An 18,882-nucleotide genomic window follows, 5' to 3' on the forward strand; every position below is an offset into this window, starting at 1 on the left:
AGTACTAAACATTAAACATCATGATTTAAAAAGTAAATAATAACAGAAATAGACTATATTTTGATCACAGGTTGTATTTCTTCGAAGGATGGGGAGCATTTGCTCAGCAGCTACACTGACATCTATCTACTTAATACACACCTTTCCCACTTCTGGAAGACTCCTCTCCGGATCAATAATTGTTTGTCTCATGTTCTGCCATCGCAGCCACTGACTGCTGAAATAGCCACTGAAAGCCATTGTCATCTAGTGTCCCAACAGCCTCACACCTGAGAGCTGGCGGTTTTACCATGAAATGAAATTTAGAGTCTCGACATCTCAGAGCCTGGCTGGGCTCAACTTCGTCCCATCCATCCATATATCCAACAAGATCTCTGTCATTGTTTCATACACTTTTTGTGACAGCTAACACTACTCCACAGCTGTGACCCATTCAACACATACCGGTATTTCTATTCACACTTGTAGACATGGTGGTGAGTGAAAGTGTCATACTGCACAGGAAGAACAGTACACTTCACACCCCTGTTTCTCTCCATGTGTATCCTGCCAGCATGTTAATGGCATCGCCTGAACTCTGAGCTCGTCTTTGCTAGATCAACTCCTGTTGTCTAAAGAGTATCTGAGGACGTCTTCCTCCATATTGTCAGCATTATCCGAAAAGCTGTTTCTTGACTACGCAGTGCAGACAACTAACTTTCTTGTTTAGCAGCATTTACAGCCTAGAGTTTACACTGATCTGATTAAGCCCAGGGCTCCTCCTTTTGACCCACAGTCAAATCCACTAATCCTAAAGGGTTTGAGATTAGAGTCCTGATTCAACACCACTGCAGCTTCAATTCATTCTTTCACAAACAGAGTGCGCCAGTGTTTAACATTTCCCGAAAAAGCTATAAGGACGTTTATGTGACACTGCATTGTCTCAGTGGACCAAATCAAAGAGTGTATATCTTTTGTTATAATAATCACATCTACTCCAAACCCAGTCTGAAATAGACACCCTAAGGAAATACATCTTATTTCACTAACTACTCTTTTTCCATTGGTATTAGTGCAGTTCATAGTATTACTGCTACTACCACTTAGTTAACGTCTGTGTAAAGGCAAGTCAGAGAATTGTTTATAAACACATAAATATTAGAAATGTATTGTTGAAAACACCTTACAAAGACTGTGCACTATGTACTACTGAATTCTGGATTTAGACCATTAATTTTTTTTTTGGGCAGGCCTAAGATAAAGTCTTGATGGTGCAAAGGAGCCACTGAGCATGGGTCTTCCCCAACACAATAATAAACTTGTTCGAGATGCATCTGCGCTGTGCAGACCAATCGGCAAATGGCATTAAAGTACCACTAGATCCATAAGAGAGCAAATGTCTCTTTATGCTTTTTAATTTTCACGCATCTCGAACAAGCCTAATAAGTAAAGCGCATTAGCGCATGGTTCACCTGGTCAATCAAGAGTTACTGTCATTACTGTTAGTTACTACAGTCTACAGTTTGCTACCTAGCTATGCCTTTGTCACGTAAGTGCATATTACCAAACATGTGTGGCTGTGTAAATTCATTAAAGAGGGAACATCTATTCAGGGTGTAGTGGTATTCGACAGTTGATAGAGGCGTGGTGATGCTGGTATGACGCCTTTGGGAAACTACACAGCTATCCCGTGAATGGGCATGGTTCAGCACCAACAGTGGACATGCCCCCAGCGTTTGAGAGCAGAGAATACTGCTCTTTTTATATTATTTGCTTGCATTTTTTCATTTGAATTTTGCTGAGTGGTTGATAACACATTTTTCTGTCAAGTGACAAACTCAGAACACATATTTAATATTTCTTTAAATATACTTTATGTAAATTGCCTACGTATGTCGGGACACTCCATCAATATAACTTTTTAAATATTTTTCTGCCTGTATTATCACCAGGTAAAAATCAAGTCTAATAGCTTAGAAATTGAATTGAATTGAATACCTCTTCTCAACAAACTATAACTAGACTATTTGAGGTATCATTCATGTTTATATTATCCTCCATTGTTTGTAATAAGGCACTGAAGTCCTTCAAAATCCTTAATATCTGTAAAAAAAATTAACCATATCTTTTCTCTAAATGCATGTTATTGATTATAGAGAACAATTCCAATGCTGAACTGAGACATCTCTCTGGTGTGTTCTGATGTCACAGACCACACCCCTTTCCTACATCCGACTGTAAGTTTCTATTCGGATCTGCCTCCATCCAATCTACAACTGATGCCCTTGTTCTGCACTTTTTTCTTTACAATAATCTGTTTCACTTGGATATACACCACAATATGGAAGAAAAGCTTCCCATTGCATTTTACATTACTTCAAATTACATGTTAACTAACCTTAGCTATCCTCTTCTGGATAGTCTGACCTTGCTTCATTTTGGAGAAGTAGTGGTAGTACAGGGAGACATAAGTCATGATAGACTTCTCATCAGGATGGGGCACCATGACATCTTCCACATCCAGGAGTTGCATTATCCCAAACTCATCCTCTGCCAGAGTGAAAGCATGGGTGAGGCTCCTCATCGGATCATCCTGGCGTAGTCGGTTGTAGTCAAAAAGATCAGGCCTGGAACAGTGTTTTCAAAACATCATGAGACTGAAGTAGTGGAAAGGGAACATAGTCAAATTCCGTTCCTTATCAAAAGAGAATGCTATCCACTGAAAATACTACCGATGGGCATGAATAAGAGCATTGAAGGCCAGTCCATCTCTCCAGCTGCTTGAGAAGTCTTGCACATTTACATTGGCGTAACCGGCGGTCTTACGCTGACACCATATCAGTAGAGCTTCTTTGGCAGAGCGCTGAGCACCACTGGCATCACCACCAGCCTGAAACCAAAATAGGATGTGAACATAGTCATAAGGGCACTTTTTGCATTATAGAACATTTATAGAGGCCACTCGCAAGGCCTTACCTCAACAATATTGATGGCTCCAATCTGGAAGCGGAGAATGATGATCCAAATTAAGCCCAGGATCAGGGTTCTGTCTCCATCCACAATATTTTCTGGACCAATCAGATCTACTCTGATCTACAGGAAGATGAGCAGAGTCCTACAATCATTCCATTTTTCAATTATTCCACAATTTAGAGATGTTACATTGAAGAAGTAATACTTTTTAAAAGGTACATTTCAGAGATTTGCACAATGTATTTCTTCCAGTGTACCTTGGTTTTAAGGAAATTAATGGCATTGCTGTTATTTTCCAGACAATGAACTCTTAGGGTGCGTCGACTGGGAGTGGGCAGTTTCTCCCCGGAGATGAGCTCCAAAAGTCGCACGAGATGTACACCAGTTCTTAGATCAGTATATACATCAGTCAAGTCAACCTTTTCCTTTAAAGTGAATGCACATTAAAATAAAATTACACACATTTCCATTACACCCAGTATATCAAACTATATACCAAACTATAAAGTGGGAAGACATCGGCTAACAAGCATGTTGCAGGAAGTGATATACATGTTCTTATATCCTATAACTGCATTTGTTTTATGCATCATAGGCAGTTTGAAACAAGCATGAAATCAGCAGCTGGCTTTGTTTTACCATTGTGTTTGGCTAATTACCAGTGTATTCCACTATGACGTGACTCACTCACACTCCTCTCAGTAAAGCCATCCTGCTCTCAGCTTTCAAGCAAGAGACTTGCAACCACTCCCTAATCCATGTGTTGTGGGAATCTGATGTCTCTCAACAGATCTGCTTAATGCCTCCCAATAAGCTCCGCTTACCCAGAGAATGAATCGAGGGAGCTTAGAGCACACCCTGCTTCTCTGGTGGGCCTTCAGGGAGCAATAATAAAAAAGTAAAATGTGCTTGCAATTACTGCAAACCGTTTTACAGCTTTCATAATTGCTTTTAAAAACTTTTGGCCTTTAGCTAACTTGCATGGAACTGATAACCAGCTAGTACAAGAGTGGAATAGATTTTCTCAGAAAGCAACATTTAGGTTTTTAATGGTAAGTTTGATCTTTTATATGAAACAAGTTATGAACAGTGTGGTTTGATACAGAACAATACACAGGAGCAACTGAGGAAGGGGAAAAGGAAAGGGAAATGTTTAAAACACATTTTTTTCAGATAGCACCCTGTATACAGCTATTAATATATTTGTGTGCCCTAAGGTTGTTGTTACACCACTTGTCTGTTTTAACATCTTCCTGCTTTTAGGGTTTTATGTAAGTTAAGTCTCTCAGTTGGTTCACACTACAATGGCAGTAAGTACGAGAGGAGGTAATATGTAACCACTGTTAAATATAACTCAAAAGGAGACCAATGGGGTGGAAGAATATGGGATAAAAAATTTTTTTTACGATGACAGTCAAGGTGGTATTATTTTCTTCCTTCCTAAATCTAATATTGGTGATGTTGATGTAATACAAGGTAAATCATCTTTGTTTTTCCCTCGCCTATTCTGATCTGTAAAAAACAAAAGGTTTACATAACAGAGTATAAAAATTAACTATTGAGGTTTCCTTTGTCACTTTGCCACTTTCTCTCACTTTCCCGCTTTCTCTCATCATTATTGAATTCAATCTCAGAGTCTGTATACAGAAAACAGTGGTCTAACTTGTTTAAGTAAGCAACTAAACGAACTGTGCACTTATCATGAGACAAGTACATAAAGTGTGTGGTAATGTAGTGGACAATGATAAAATTATTATGACCTTAACTGGGTTCAAGGGTTCACAACTAGAGGCAATCATGCTGGAGTGAGCATATCATAAACTAAAGTAAGTCACAAGAATAGAGTCAGGATTACTAACGTTAGATATCACCAAAGTTATCTTGATATCTTGTTGTGTATTATAAAGTTTTGTGTAATCAAATTGCTGTGTCGCCAGCAGATATCACTGATTAATCTAAGTGGATTATTAATATATTTGTAGATAGACATAGCAAGGGTTGATCATGACACATTTGAAATGTAAGCTTTAGTTAAAGTGTTGGTGCTCAGCTGTGTCTCTGATTGTAGATCTTGTTGCCTGAACTAGCTTTGAGGTTCAGGAAAGCTTTGGATGGACTTATTCATACCCCGTTCTTTGAGAAGACACTGTTCATCCATTTTGTGTAGGTCTTCTTCTGCACTGTCATCCGCTGTTCCTGGAGCTCTCGGAACCGGCCATCCGACTCCTCTCCATCTCCCTGTTTAAACATCTCCTGACTGTGTTAGTACCTGAAAACAACACATGACAAATGCATGTAACTCTTTCAAAAATACAAAAACCAGAGACCACAGATTGTTCATTTACAATAAATAGCTGCCCACAATGAGTTTAAAAATTAAGCCATACACATGATTGGTGAGGCCTTTAAGTTTCGATTTTTGAGCTCTGTCGGTAAGTTAAAATAAAATAGGATAGCACCAAGGAAATGTCACTGTGAAAGTTAAATATGACTCAAGATATGTAATTCTCCATTTATAAATCAACTTTGTTCTCTTATGTTTGAGGAAGTAAAAGCATAAGGGCAATCATGCCTCTCCCGCTGAAGGATCATAAAAATACCTAGCATTTCCAAATCGGGTGATAAATTCAATATGCTGTGATCAAGGATTACAAGTTTACTTTGTAAACTGGCCAACATTTCATGTCTTAGTACTTTTCAAATAGAAATTATTTATTCAAATTCAAATGCTATGGTGCTATATATATATATATATATATATATATATATATATATATATATATATATATATATATATATATATATATCCATATGTATAATTCGGTGAAACAGACATTTGTTTTAACCTAAAACAATATGAACAATTAAACTGTAATATTACACATCTCTGTAGGCAAACGTCATTTCATTTTTACATAATCTGTATTTTATGTTTCTAAAATGTTGCAATTTGTAAATCCTACAACTATTTGAAACACTTGCAAAAAGTATTACATTTGTTATATTGTGAAGCGCAGAATGCAATATTTTTCAAATGTACTTACCCTTCTCAAGGTTTGTTTTCAGCACTTAAGCACAGTCAATGCTAATCAGAGATTTTCATTATAGGCAAAAATTCATGATTGGAGAGTAATTTGATAAATCCTCTTTGAGACTGATCAGTGTTAAGGAACTGAACTGAACTTTGATGCTGTTTTAATGGACTGAAAGGGAGGGTACTTCTCACTCACCTGACCATGTACTACATGAGGGGTAAAGGTTGCAGTCATATTCAGTATTTCATGCAATTCAGCAGCACACGCCTCTCTACAGGCCCATCCAAGAACAGCCATGCTAGATGTATGCAAATTGATTTGGGGTTGAAAAAACTGAAATTACTGGAATTAAAAAAAAGACTGTTCAAGTTTTTTTTTAAGAATTTCAAAATAAAGTCTTGGAGAAACAATACATTTTCATTTGAATTAGAAACATTTATTACATTCTCTCATTTCATTTAAAATGGTATCTAAAATTAGCAAATTACATATTAAAGTATAGGAAGCACCATTAAACACCAAATATAAATGTACTTAAGTGTATGGGAAACTTCAACAGAATGGCTTTAATCACATTTTACAGTAATCTTAACTTTACCTGCACATAAACACAATGATTTTTTCATGTTTAAAAGGCTTAAGAGTAGGCCTCATGTCAATTAGTTACAGTCTAGTTCATATAATCCATCTCTGAGCTGACAGAAACAATCTCCGTATATAAGTTAAAATGTACATATGGTTATAGTGACAGTGTTAACATACATAATTACATTCATCTGCATACGGCATAAAGGAGTTTCATAATGACTTCATAATTCAATAGCAGTTATTTGTGCCTCGGAAATATAAACACTGTGTTTAATTCAATGTTTCTTACTGTCATTGTATATAACATTATTAATTGTTTGTTAAATCTTTATATACATAACGTTTTTTTTTTCTTTCTTTTTTTTAATTAGAAGACAGGAAATAGAGTTGGATGGCAATCTTTCCAGACTGACAATCTCAAAAAAAGTAAGGAAGTAGTATGGTACTGGAACACTCATGAATACTGAATTTGTAGAATGTTTTTACTGGATTATATTTTAAAATGTAGATGTTTCCCATTTCGGTAACACTTTAGAATAAGGTTTCATTAGTTAATGTTCGTTAACTACTTTATTTAACATGAACTAAGCAAGAACAATCCTTCTACAGCATTTATTTATCTTAGTTAATGATGATTTCAACATTTACTAATGTATTATTCAAATCAAATGTTTTGCTTGTTAACATAATGCACTGTGAATTAGCACGAACTAACAATGATTAACTGTATTTTCATTAACTAATATTAACAAAGATCAATAAATACAGTAATAAATGTATTGTTCATTGTTTGTTCATGTTAGTTTATACATTAACTAACATTAACTAATTGAGCCTTATTCTAAAGTGTTACCCACATTTCTAAATACTATAAACTACTTTAACTCTTCACAATCTATGTAATGTCAGTGTAAAACAGAAATATTATACACAACAACAAAACTTTGGCAAAAATCAGAGCTTTCTAGTATAATGCCGTTATAAATTTGTACATTTAATCAATGTCACATAATTAGATCCCCAATAAGTAACACCCAGTGTAAGAAAAGTGTATGTAGTATAATTTGTATGTAGTATTGAACATAGTTTTAATTTGCATCATGAAACACTGAATCACTCTCATTTTCTCTCTATTTCAGCATTATGATGTAGTTCATATGAAAAGTGTACATTCATGGAAAAAAGAATATATTGTGTTTCAAAATTAATTTAATAGACATTCCCACTGTCAAAATGAATGAAATTAATGGATGATAGTGTCATGTATATGTTATATTTTTGGCGGCTGTTATGCATACTTAACTGAAGTTGTTATTTATTGTGAAATACAACTGCACTACCATAAATTTTCAGTTTGCCAGCACAAGTCGAAATAACACATGGTCAGGGACAACATTTAGAAGTAATCAATTACATGGGCTATAATTTTATATATATATATATATATATATATATATATATATATATATGTCTTTCAAAAGTGTGCACGTATATTCAAACACACTTAATCTTGAGCATGTGAAAGTCACACATGTCTGCTGATGAAAGATGGCTTAACCAATAAAGGTTATGGTCTTTCAATAAAGACTTCAGTATTCAAAGGCCACTTTGTGCTAGAAGCTGACTGATAAATATGAAGATATGAAGATGATCAATCATCCTGGTGGTTGTACAAGATGTCTGCAGTGGGGTTCTTCCTGTGCGATGGAGGCACTAGGTGATTTGGTAGCTCTGTAGGAAGCTCAAATCCCTCTAGCTTTACTTTAATAAGATGCTGAGCCAGAGCAAATTCTTCATCATCCAGCATGCCGTCCTTATCACAGTCTGCCAGCTTCCAGATCTTTCCCAATACAGTGTTGGGCAGACGAGAATTCATCAACTCCTTCTTGGCATTGATGCCAGTCACCTTCCCATTGATAGGCATCAGTGTGTAGAAGATTTCGTCGTAGCGATGTTTGTCGCGACTCACGATCCAGTCCTCAGTATCAGCCCCTGCACTGATACCCTCGCCATAACCATGGCCAAAAGGCCCGTCGGACGAGTCCTCAAAGGCTCCACCCATTACTACCTGAAGTGGCTGTTTGCTTTCTTCCTCTCGGATCATGTTCATCAGACTTGAGATCTTGGTGGACAACATTCTGTCCACAGATTCAATCAACTTCACCTTCAAAGAAGGGAACTTGCTGAAGTCGTAGTGTAGCAGTTGCTCCTGCATGTTAGCAGATGTGAGTGACAGAAGGAGACATTTTAATGACTGGAACACACTGGGTTAGAGTTTTTGTTCATAATTCCTAATTTTTTTTTTAAATGTGTTTAAAGATCATGACTGAAACATTGATTTATAAAGTAAGGCCTAAACAAATGAGGCATCCAAGTACTGAAGTTGTTATTTCAGTGATATGAAGTCTAATTCTGGAGTGAATCAATGTCACCTCGAGTCTATTAAGAGCATAGCCTTTATCTTTTATCTTTTGCTGCCTGGAAGCTGTCTGGTTGGAAAGTTCACTGAGAGCATGTGTGCAGTCAGTAATTAGCAATGTTATTATATAAGGACTGCTGTGTCATTCTGTATCAAACCAACCAAATTTCAGAAACTTTTCTCAATATTTTTTTTCTGAAAAAAGATAAACACGTATAGTGATGAAAGTCAATATAGCTTACTATTTTTCAGAACCAGATTCGGAGGGGTGTACAAATGACTTAAGAAAGATGGCAGTATCATTATGTTATTTTTACACAGAGATTAGTAGGTCTGTTAGTAAAATCTGTTGACTTTAGCCGTCTTTGTTGCATTATATGCCAGTGGTGACCATTCAAAAAAGGGTAAAAGCACTTTTCAATTTTTTCTCCAAAGTTTGCATGCCTGTATCTCAAGAAGTACTAAAGATATATTAATGCCTTTTTAGATTTTGGGTCTCAACAAACTTTCCTTTTGGCATCTTCATTTTTAAGGCCCTATTTGGTTTATTTCCAAGGATATTGAAATCTCAATATGGCTCAGGAGTAAAATGATAAATTGTTTTCAGTGGTCAAAAACTGAATGTGGTTCACATACAAATAATACTTTATTTCTATTAAAGAGGAATGTCTGAAGAACAAATCATTTTTGTTTTCAACTTTTTCATCTATCAAAACAAAAGTATCTGTATGCAAATACATTTTTCCAACAGACTTACCAATCTCTGTGTAAAAGCACAATGCTGCCATCTTTCCCCACTAAATCTCAGGTGAAAATTGTCATTTTAACCCCCGCTACAAAATAGTGGATTACTCTGTAAATAGTCATCCATGATATTTAATATTTTGGCTTTCCTCACTATGCATGACCACTGGTTGAGTTGACATGGAATGACAAATTCTGCATGCTTGTACGTTAAGTAAATGTGAAAGACCCGAATCTGTTGGAAATTTTTTTCATCCAAGAACAGCTAGTGTCTCTCTAAATAAAACAAACATCCTGGTTAGTTGCGTTTAGTTTGTAAGCATATGTAGAAGCCATAATACAACATCTAATATTTACCCATGTTCCATAGAGACAGGCCAAGTCTCACCTGCATTTTAGTGACTTTAGGGAAATCTCCAGGTGAGATGTGGTGCTCTCTCTGCAGAATCTCATAGATCTCAGGCAGGTTGGCAATCAGCTCTTCCTTTTTCTTCTCTTTTCCAAACAGGGAAGGCATATCCTTCTTCAAGTAGCTGATGATGTAAGCATGCACCTATAACACACACAGCAGATTATCGGTAAATTCATGAGAAGATATGGTGGATCTGTGCTTCTAGAATAATGTGTACTGGTAATATAAGCCTATTGATTACGAGAACAAAAAAATATAGGCATACATTTTGATAATATATAATAATATAATATAATATATATAATAATAATCTTATTTTTTAGCATTATTTTTATTTATTTATGACATACAGCATAAGTTTAAATTAAAAAGTATGTTTAAAATGAACACCTAAAAGTTACAATCCAATTAAAGTAATTGAAGACCTCAAATTATATCACAATGAATTATGTTTTTAATGTTACAATAAAATAAACAGGATCAATTTCACTATTATTTTACTATAGACAGTTTTTTTTCACATGACATCCACCTCCTGTATCTCTAGACCGGTTACATAATCAAACACCATCTGTGTGTTTACACCTTGGAAATGTCCTTGCCAAAGGACCATTCAAAAGCGTCAGTATTTACACAAACTTTTTCCTCAAAATAGAGGAAGTACACCACCAGAGATCCAAATTAAGACTGGGCTTTTCCTTTTTAAGACATGTTTATTCCTCTTACGGATGATTGGCGGCTTGAGGAGGACAGGAAAGGCGTAAACATGACGAGTAACAAGACTAAGTGGGGTGGAGAGGTTAGGAAAAATAAGGGCCGTGCTCTCTTCAAGCCCGTTACACACATTCCTTTGTACCATGGAAAGGGACTTTTCTGGGCTTTTCCAGGAGATGGAGAAGGCATTTAACTGCCTCACATGGCTTTACCATTACAGGAAGGCATGCACAGGGCTTCAGGATTCCTGTTTGCTGGGTGTGTTTAGAAAATATTGCGGAAGAGATAAGACACACTTTCTGTCATGGTTCCATGAGTGAATTGTTTATACATCCACATTTAAGTGTTAAGGCACAACCAGGTTGGGTTAAATGGGGCTCATGTGGTACAGTGTGTAAGTTTAACAGTGTACTCAGCCAGAAACAATAGTAGTTGAACTGAGGTCAAACACAAGACAAAATAACAGACAATGTGCAGCGATCCTGGAAAGTTTATAAGGCATATTATTAATAATAATTATAATTAATAAATATTAATAATTATTTCCAAATAATATTAATACATCAACACTTAAAATATTGAAATCTAATATGTATAAACATTATTTATAATTAACTTATTTTAAACGAAAATACTAAAATAAGATTAAAATGATAGAATAGGCGGATAAGTATATAAAAAGAATACCACTATTACTATATAATACAATTATATGACAAATCTCAGGCATAATATACAGCATTTTATGCATTTAATTTTAACATACATAAAAAAAAAAAAAAACCACCCAACAATTTTTTTAAGAATCAAAATGCATTTCTAAGTGGACTGCTAAGTTGTAATGTTAAAAACCCTTACCTTAGCAAGCCGAGCTCTTTTGACCAGGTCATTCAGCTTACGCAGGGCAGCGTTGCGAGGCAAACTCTGGATATCTCTGAAGAGATCTTGTGTTTCAGCTTCAAACAGACGCCGGTTTTCTGCATTTTGGAGAGGTTTGGCCCAAAAAGAACCGAGATAGACCCTCACTACCTCTGGAGTATTGATCACCTTCCCCAGCGACCACATCAGCGCACCATAAACTCGCATCATCTGCTGGGTGTCCACCTGGTCAGCCTTGTTCAACACCACACGGATTTTGTCATCCTGCCCACGGAAAGCTTTGATCGCTTCAGAAAACTCATCAGATATGTCTAGCTTATGGGCGTCAAAGAGGAGAATGATACGGTCCACTCGCTCTCCAAACCAGCGCAGAACCTCTGAGAAATCATAGCCTGTGGGGAAAATATGTCAATAGAGTAGAATTAAAATGTACTGCATTGCCCTGCTTGTTGGAGAAAACAGATTGAGTGCACTGCATTCAGTACACACCATAGAGATAATATACTTTTACTATTATTATAAATAAACTATTTCACAAATGGAAAATGTGTTCAACTGTCAACATTTCATTATGAATAAATAATGGTTACCCCTTTCCTTCTGTAGCTGGAAGAAATGGGTATAGAAAGCGAGAAGGACATAAAGATCAGCTTTCAAGCCTTGTGCACAGGTCACTGATCTGTCATAACCTTGAGAACCTCATAGAGACAGGGACATCTGTCTGACAACTTCAATTCTTATTCACATATAGCTTAATATTAAAACAGTGCAAATTCAGATTTTAAAGCAATGAGACCTGCTTATCCAACCACCCAGCAGTCATGAGGAAATTACACTGTTCCAACAACAACGGCATGGATTACACATCGCTATAAAAATTTAGCAAAAAGCTCTGCCAAGATTTTACAAAGGAGGAGCTCAGTGCCTAGAGTGTGGGAGCCATCAATGAGGTTCCATGTAAAGCAACTATGTACAGAATAAGGACTGTAAATTAACTTTTTATTCTGACTCAAAAAATTTTTATTAAACATGTAAAGTTAAAATGTACATAAATGTAAAGGGAACATAAATGTATAGTCTCGGCTACTATACCATTAGCCATAGTTCAATTTAATTTAATCCTACAGTGTGATGATTACATTTTTAAAAGTACAAACAGTCCAAACTTCATGCATTATAATTATACAAATCAGCAATATATTTTTTTAAATTGTATAAAAAATTAGATGGTTGTTGCATGTCACACCAGAGGTTGTCAACTTACCAGCATTATTTCCCATAAATATTTAATCACTTTAATAAAGAGCAGCCTAAATATAAATATGCTGCTCATTTATAACATTTAGAAACTGGAAAGATTTAAAGTGGGCACAACACAAATGTCTGGATGCAAAATTCAGTAATTTTCATATTTAGAAAAATTCAGTCGTATTAAAAATGGAATGGGATTAAAGCATAAGGTTAATGGTGCATCTTAAGATGTGTCAGAGACGCTAACGTAAGAGGAATGTAACCTCAGCTGAGAAGAGCTAAAGCAGGAACAGATGTGGAACGCCCGTGCACATTGTTATCCCTCATGTCCGAAGTGCTGTTCTACATTTGTGCCACCAGGCCTAACACCCGCGGTGTACCTCTGCTGCTGTGCATTTTCATAGATAACACTTGTGCAGCATCAACAAGCATATCTCATGACTGTAAAGAATGGCTTGGCCAGATCTCTGCCTTAAAAAAAAAGTTAAACAAATCATGTAGCAGCTGGTTTTGTTAATTGATTAACTAGTAACACATAAGCACCAGCAGTATGCTGATATAAATCCTGAAGTGTATTTGGCAAGCTTAACACATGCTTTTAAAATGAGGAAAAAGAAAGTGAGAAATGCTGACTTCATAACACCACAGACCCATCATGGTTTCCAGCATGTCTGCTGGTATCATGTAATGGGTGACAGGGAGGGAAAAGACAGGGGAAATGTATAATGAAACGGGCCATATCTGGTGACTAAAAAGAAAACTAATGACTTAAGCATTATGATTGTTCGTTATACTGGGAACATGCATCACACTAAATGGGAAATTTTCAATGAGAAATAGCCACAGAGACTCCAGGGTGAAGAATTCTGCCAAGGCTAAACAGCAGATTTCATATTGTTTTGGTCATGTGACATTATTTTCCCTTTACTAAGCATCCAGTTGTCACTAGGTTCACCTTGACAAACAGCTCTTCTCTGATAAGCATATTTGAAGGAGCACTTCAGTGGAATCAGGTATATTTGATGGTGTCTGATTTTTCATTTGATATCCCACTGCATGTGTGTGGCCACGTGACAGAGTCTGGCCTTTGTTTGTAATGCAATACTACAAAGACTAGAGTGAGCAGTCTCCTGTACAGTAAACACTCATTGCAGCCACTGACCTCTGCTTATGCGCTGCTTCTCGCCAGACAAGATCCCTGGCGTGTCAATGATGCTAATGCTCTGCAGAACTTGGTTGGGCATTTGTGAGCAGATGAACCTGGTGAGACAGATGGAGAGAGTTCATCACCTCATGTTATCACCGGAAATGCTGGTAGTATCACTACATTTGGTGATTGACTCATTTGATCTGAGTCGTGGGAAAATATGGCACCTGAGAAACATTTTCTCTTTAAATTATTTCAAAGAATAAAGCTAGAAACATTTAAAAAACTACAGGAGAATATAATTGCAAATAAGTTCAAGCCACTTTATAAAAACAAAAGACTAACATGCTGTATATTTAACTTCAGATTAAACAGGGCTTACTAAATAAATAAATGTGGTCACATTTACCATTGCTCTGCGAAATTTCACAGAAACTGTTCTTCATGTATTGCAAAACCACTAACAGTGGAACTTTTTTGCCCACAGATTTTTGCATATATTTTGTAAATGTGACCACATATTAACAGAGGCAAACTTTCTATACTTTTTTGATTTGCATCCATCCAGAAGACATGCATTAATGCATGAATAATATTCATAAAACTATTATTTAATCTCCATGTGAGGGAATATTATAGTGATGTTAAGATTGCAACACTGTCCCAAGTGAGTTGAAGGATGTATTTTTGTTATTTTTTATAAAACCTTAGAGGAAATTGCAACATCTGTAAGCAAACATCACCTGTCAGCTGCAGAGCAGAAAGACACGCTGAGAAATAGAGGAAGAAGCATTTGACCAAGTTTCATTTTCAAGTAAATTACACATGCATTTTATTCAAAAGAGCCAGTATATAAAAGCGAGGAGAGAATAAGTAAAAGAAACTGCTGTGCCCATACGTGTTATCATATGACGCACAACAGGGTCCACAGGATACAAAGTGTATTGTTTTGAGGTTCCTTTGGAGGAGAGGAGATGTTCTCTGTCAAGTGTGCCTTTGACCTCTGTAGTGGTGACTGTGAAAGAAGTACTTACCAATTTCCCTTCCACGTAAATATCCAGCAAACAGGAAAAAAACCTTTGTCTAACTGTCTAGATACTAAAATTAAACATTAAAACTTGTGGAAGCTCATGCAACACCTATAGTTACCTAAAAGGAGAAGTAACCAAGTCCCTTTACATAGTTTTTGAGACACTTCGTGGAAAAAATTTGCCTGTAATAAAAAAGCGGGCAGCTGGAGGAAAGGAAGAAATGAATGAGCAGCAGAATGAGATGGGTAGAAAAACATCTTAACCTGTTAAGAGTGTATAGTGACAACTGCATAGCATTGTGACATAATATATAGTGTGAAAGCATGGTGTTAATGTAGTCTTTTTATAGTTAAACTGTAAATCTTAAACTGTATTTAGGATATTCCAGACAGTTTTCCATATCCTATACCACTGCCAGAGCAAGATAAAGGAAAATCCTTGTTTTGGCAACGGCCCGGGCAAGAGGGACATCCGTTTCAGAATGTAGCGAGGACGAATATGTGCCCGCATCCTAGAATTCCCTGCTGCATGCCATGATGCCTAACAACTGTCCTCCTTGCTCAAGCTTGATTGAACACTGGAAAATGGTGTTATTAATTTGTGTCTAAAAGGTAAATGACAGTCAGAGATGACTTCAGTTTGAAACAACATGAGAATGTGTAATTGGTGACCATTTCCATTTTAGGGTGAAATTCCAAATTCCAATATTTTCAGAAAGCAAAGAGCCTCTGAGTAAGATTGTATTTAAGACACTTGATTGAAGAACTAGTCATAATCATTGAAGCTCAAATCTAAAGAGTAGGGATTGGGCTCGATATTTGATATTTACCTATTTAAGAAGGCATTTCCAAATGCATTGAGCTTGCGGAAGGGTTTCTTGGGGTCAACAACCAAGGCATTTCCAGGAACAATCCCCTCGTTCTCATTGTACATCACAGCTATGAATCCATCCGTCGTTGGTTCAGGGCCAATTCGCATTCCTGGAAAATCTTGCTCCAGAAGATACCTGCAGGAGGAAGAAATATTAACAGACCACTACTTAGTTAATTTGAGTGGCATGATCATGTGACAGCACAGGCTAACAACAAGATGTCATGGTTGAGTGAGAATAAAACGAATGGAACAAATGCTGCAACAATTTATTTAAAATGCTACCCAATAGCCTTTCGGTTGAGACAAATAAACGTCAAGGATCAAAGCTAAACAGTGGCACTTAACCTTTGGACAAATGCTAGAATGTGAAAACAGACCTATTCATTAGTCTCACTCTTCCTAGATCCCTACCACATCCTGCAGGAGGATGAGAATGTGTCAAAGGTTGCCAAGCAAAGAAACACACATGGCTTGCCTTGTCATTAAAATCTATCAAAACATAAGGGAACTATGAATCGGACTGTATTCATTGTTAAATATGGCTGAATTACTCCTTTGTGTGCATGTGTGATTTAAGAGACATGAAAACCATTTTAGGAGGGGAGGTGAAAAAAGAAATACAAACATAAGTTGTCTCTCAAACTCATATAATTAGCAACTTCTTATTCATTCAACTGCAATAGTGTTTAAATAGTCTTAAATATCCATCATTTTCAAAAAATGACCTTATGGTTTACATTATAAAGGGCTGATTTGGTAATAAGCCAGTTCTAGTTTGAGAGGAGTTCAACATGAAACAGAGCTATTGGATTTTCTCATTCATTCAGAACATGTCTAAGAATAGGAGCTGATGAGCAGCAGCACAGACATCAAAGCTAAATTGTATTGACCTACAGTGAAAAGCCAATAAGAAGAATAATGATGCTTTTATGAGTTGTTTACATACTGTCCAGCCTTCTGCACCTTTTCACAGATGAATGGACTATGTGAGGTGGCATGAGCTGTTTTTACACACACCTCTTGCCAGGGTTTGCAACAACCACAAAGAGCTGACTGTACTGAACTTAACACGTGTACATGCTGTTCTTTGGGAAATTAAATAAGTACGTGAAAAATAAATTCTCAATAAATAAACGTTTCATGCGTTTCTTGACTTGCCAGACATTACAATTCATTCAAGCAAAGAACATTGACAGAAAAGTTTACTGCTTAGTGTTTTGCCGACACACGCACACTTATTTGTCAGAGCCATGCATTACCTGATGAAAGTGGTCTTCCCTGTGGAATACTGTCCGACCAGAAGAACCATAGGCTTGCTCTGGAAGTCCGCCTCCTCCAGCGCCGGTGAATGGAAGTCATGGAAGAGGTAGGTCTCCTCCAAAGGCAGAAGTTTTTTAGTATAAAGACTCTGAAGTCCTTCAATCACTGTTTGAAACATGTCTCCCTCCTTGTTCCTTCCACCCTGTTCCTTATTTACCCAAGTGAACATGATGCCGTTCCTCGCAGAGCTCTTTTATACGTGATGCAACCTTGGTTCCCTTTTTAAATGTGAGGAATTTAAAACTATCCTTGGGGTTTTTTTTTTTTTTTTAAATTCTTTTTTTTTTTTTTGTATTGGTGTTGACACTAGCCCGTCTACCGGCCTCTGCGCGGACTGTCCAGCTGTGTGCGTCGCCGTGACCTCACCTGTATCCTTTTATGTGACGCTCTCTTTCTCGTGACGCTGGTGTGAATATTCATGAGCTGGAGAGTTCTCGCTGCTGAGGGCGGCTTGTTAGGGTTGTTAGGGCGGAGTGGCTGCTGCTCACTGCTAGGACTTCTCGGTGGGAACGAGAAGGGTAGGGACCAAATTGCTGACATGGAGAAAACCAAATTCCGCAATTTAAGAAATTAAATGCTTTTTCAATTCCATCCCGTCAGTGCATAATATGAGCCTAATTGAAATCATTTTTAAAGAAGCATTTTAAAACGTTGCAGATAAGCGTATTAACAGTATATCTGTTTTGTACACATCCATTATGGAGTACCGTAACTGTACGTTGTTTCACCGAGACCGAAATTCCACTTTATATTAGCTCAGCAGACAGCGGGAAGTCAGGCTTGTACATTTACGCCACCTAGTGGTTAGTTTTGAAATAACAGTATTCTGTTAATACCTAATGCAGGCCAAACAGCAATTATAGAAACTCGCGTGGTTACGGGCAAAAATGACTCAGAAAAGTGACCTAAAAAAATTCAGTTTTTTAAATCTGTCATCTAATATTTTATACATTTCATAATGTTTTATTCTAGGCATTTGACAAATATTGAGAACACGAGTCGTGTTTAAAAATGCTCTTTGCTCCTTCAAAAGGCATAAAAAACATAAAAAAATGATATACATGTCAAAATAGGTTTGTTGTCTTGTTGTTGTCAGATAGGATGGGTCTAAACTGTTAATAATAATTACTTTTAAAAAATCTGCATTGTTTATTTCTAATGCAAAGGTTATCAGATTTTCCTAAATACTTAATGTCATTAGTCAGGTGTAAATTATAGTTTAGACCTCTTACATATAACCTCTTATTAAAGAAATAATACAGATAAACGATTGTTGTTGTTGTTGTGGTCTTGTTTTAGCAGTATCTCAAGATGAAAAAGCTAATTTTTGTCCAATAGGAAATAGGTATTACAGGTATTGACCCGACATCAAAAAAAAAAAAAAAGTACACTGGTATTAGTCTGAAAAAAAAAGTTCTAAATTCATCCTTTTTCTAGCAAGACATTTACTTAAATGCTCACTGAGGAATAAAAGCAGTCGCATAGCCTAAGGTAAGTTTCAGTTCCCCCGAGGTCAA

The 18,882-nt window shown here is 36.5% G+C and overlaps 2 protein-coding genes across 4 annotated transcripts in view; both read right to left on the reverse strand.

The window, feature by feature from the left end:
* sptbn5 (spectrin, beta, non-erythrocytic 5) overlaps positions 1 to 6,162 on the reverse strand; it is a 29,859-nt gene extending 23,697 nt beyond the window's left edge. For 2 of the 3 annotated variants that reach the window (XM_026286321.1, XM_026286320.1), the window contains exons 1-6: positions 5,997 to 6,162; positions 5,080 to 5,221; positions 3,210 to 3,377; positions 2,956 to 3,072; positions 2,712 to 2,869; positions 2,378 to 2,606 (exon numbers count right to left, since the gene is read on the reverse strand). In XM_026286321.1, coding sequence (XP_026142106.1) covers positions 2,378 to 2,606; positions 2,712 to 2,869; positions 2,956 to 3,072; positions 3,210 to 3,377; positions 5,080 to 5,202 — 795 coding nt within the window. In that variant the 5' untranslated portion in view covers positions 5,203 to 5,221; positions 5,997 to 6,162. Of the gene's footprint in view, positions 1 to 141; positions 533 to 2,377; positions 2,607 to 2,711; positions 2,870 to 2,955; positions 3,073 to 3,209; positions 3,378 to 5,079; positions 5,222 to 5,996 lie in introns of those variants that run through there. The other variant, XM_026286322.1, reaches the window with a different exon arrangement.
* Positions 6,163 to 8,140: 1,978 nt separating this feature from the next.
* On the reverse strand, positions 8,141 to 17,555 carry ehd4 (EH-domain containing 4). Its single transcript, XM_026286323.1, has 6 exons — positions 17,305 to 17,555; positions 16,002 to 16,178; positions 14,157 to 14,254; positions 11,723 to 12,135; positions 10,127 to 10,291; positions 8,141 to 8,784 (listed from the first exon to the last, which is right to left on the reverse strand). The coding sequence occupies exons 1-6, from the start codon at positions 17,532 to 17,534 to the stop codon at positions 8,227 to 8,229; spliced, it is 1,641 nt and encodes a 546-aa protein (XP_026142108.1). The 5' UTR covers positions 17,535 to 17,555; the 3' UTR covers positions 8,141 to 8,226.
* Positions 17,556 to 18,882: the final 1,327 nt, after the last annotated feature.

The sequence above is a fragment of the Carassius auratus genome, chromosome 17, assembly GCF_003368295.1.
Source record: "Carassius auratus strain Wakin chromosome 17, ASM336829v1, whole genome shotgun sequence".
Lineage (NCBI taxonomy): Eukaryota > Metazoa > Chordata > Actinopteri > Cypriniformes > Cyprinidae > Carassius > Carassius auratus.

Coding starts and splice junctions, on each gene's coding strand:
- ehd4 (XM_026286323.1), bottom strand. CDS start 17,534: ATGTTCACTTGGGTAAATAAGGAACAGGGTGGAAGGAACAAGGAGGGA. Junction 14,255..16,001: donor GGAAATGCCTTCTTAAATAG/GTAAATATCAAA, acceptor CTGTCTCACCAG/GTTCATCTGCTCACAAATGC. Junction 8,785..10,126: donor CTAAAGTCACTAAAATGCAG/GTGAGACTTGGC, acceptor GCTAACATGCAG/GAGCAACTGCTACACTACGA.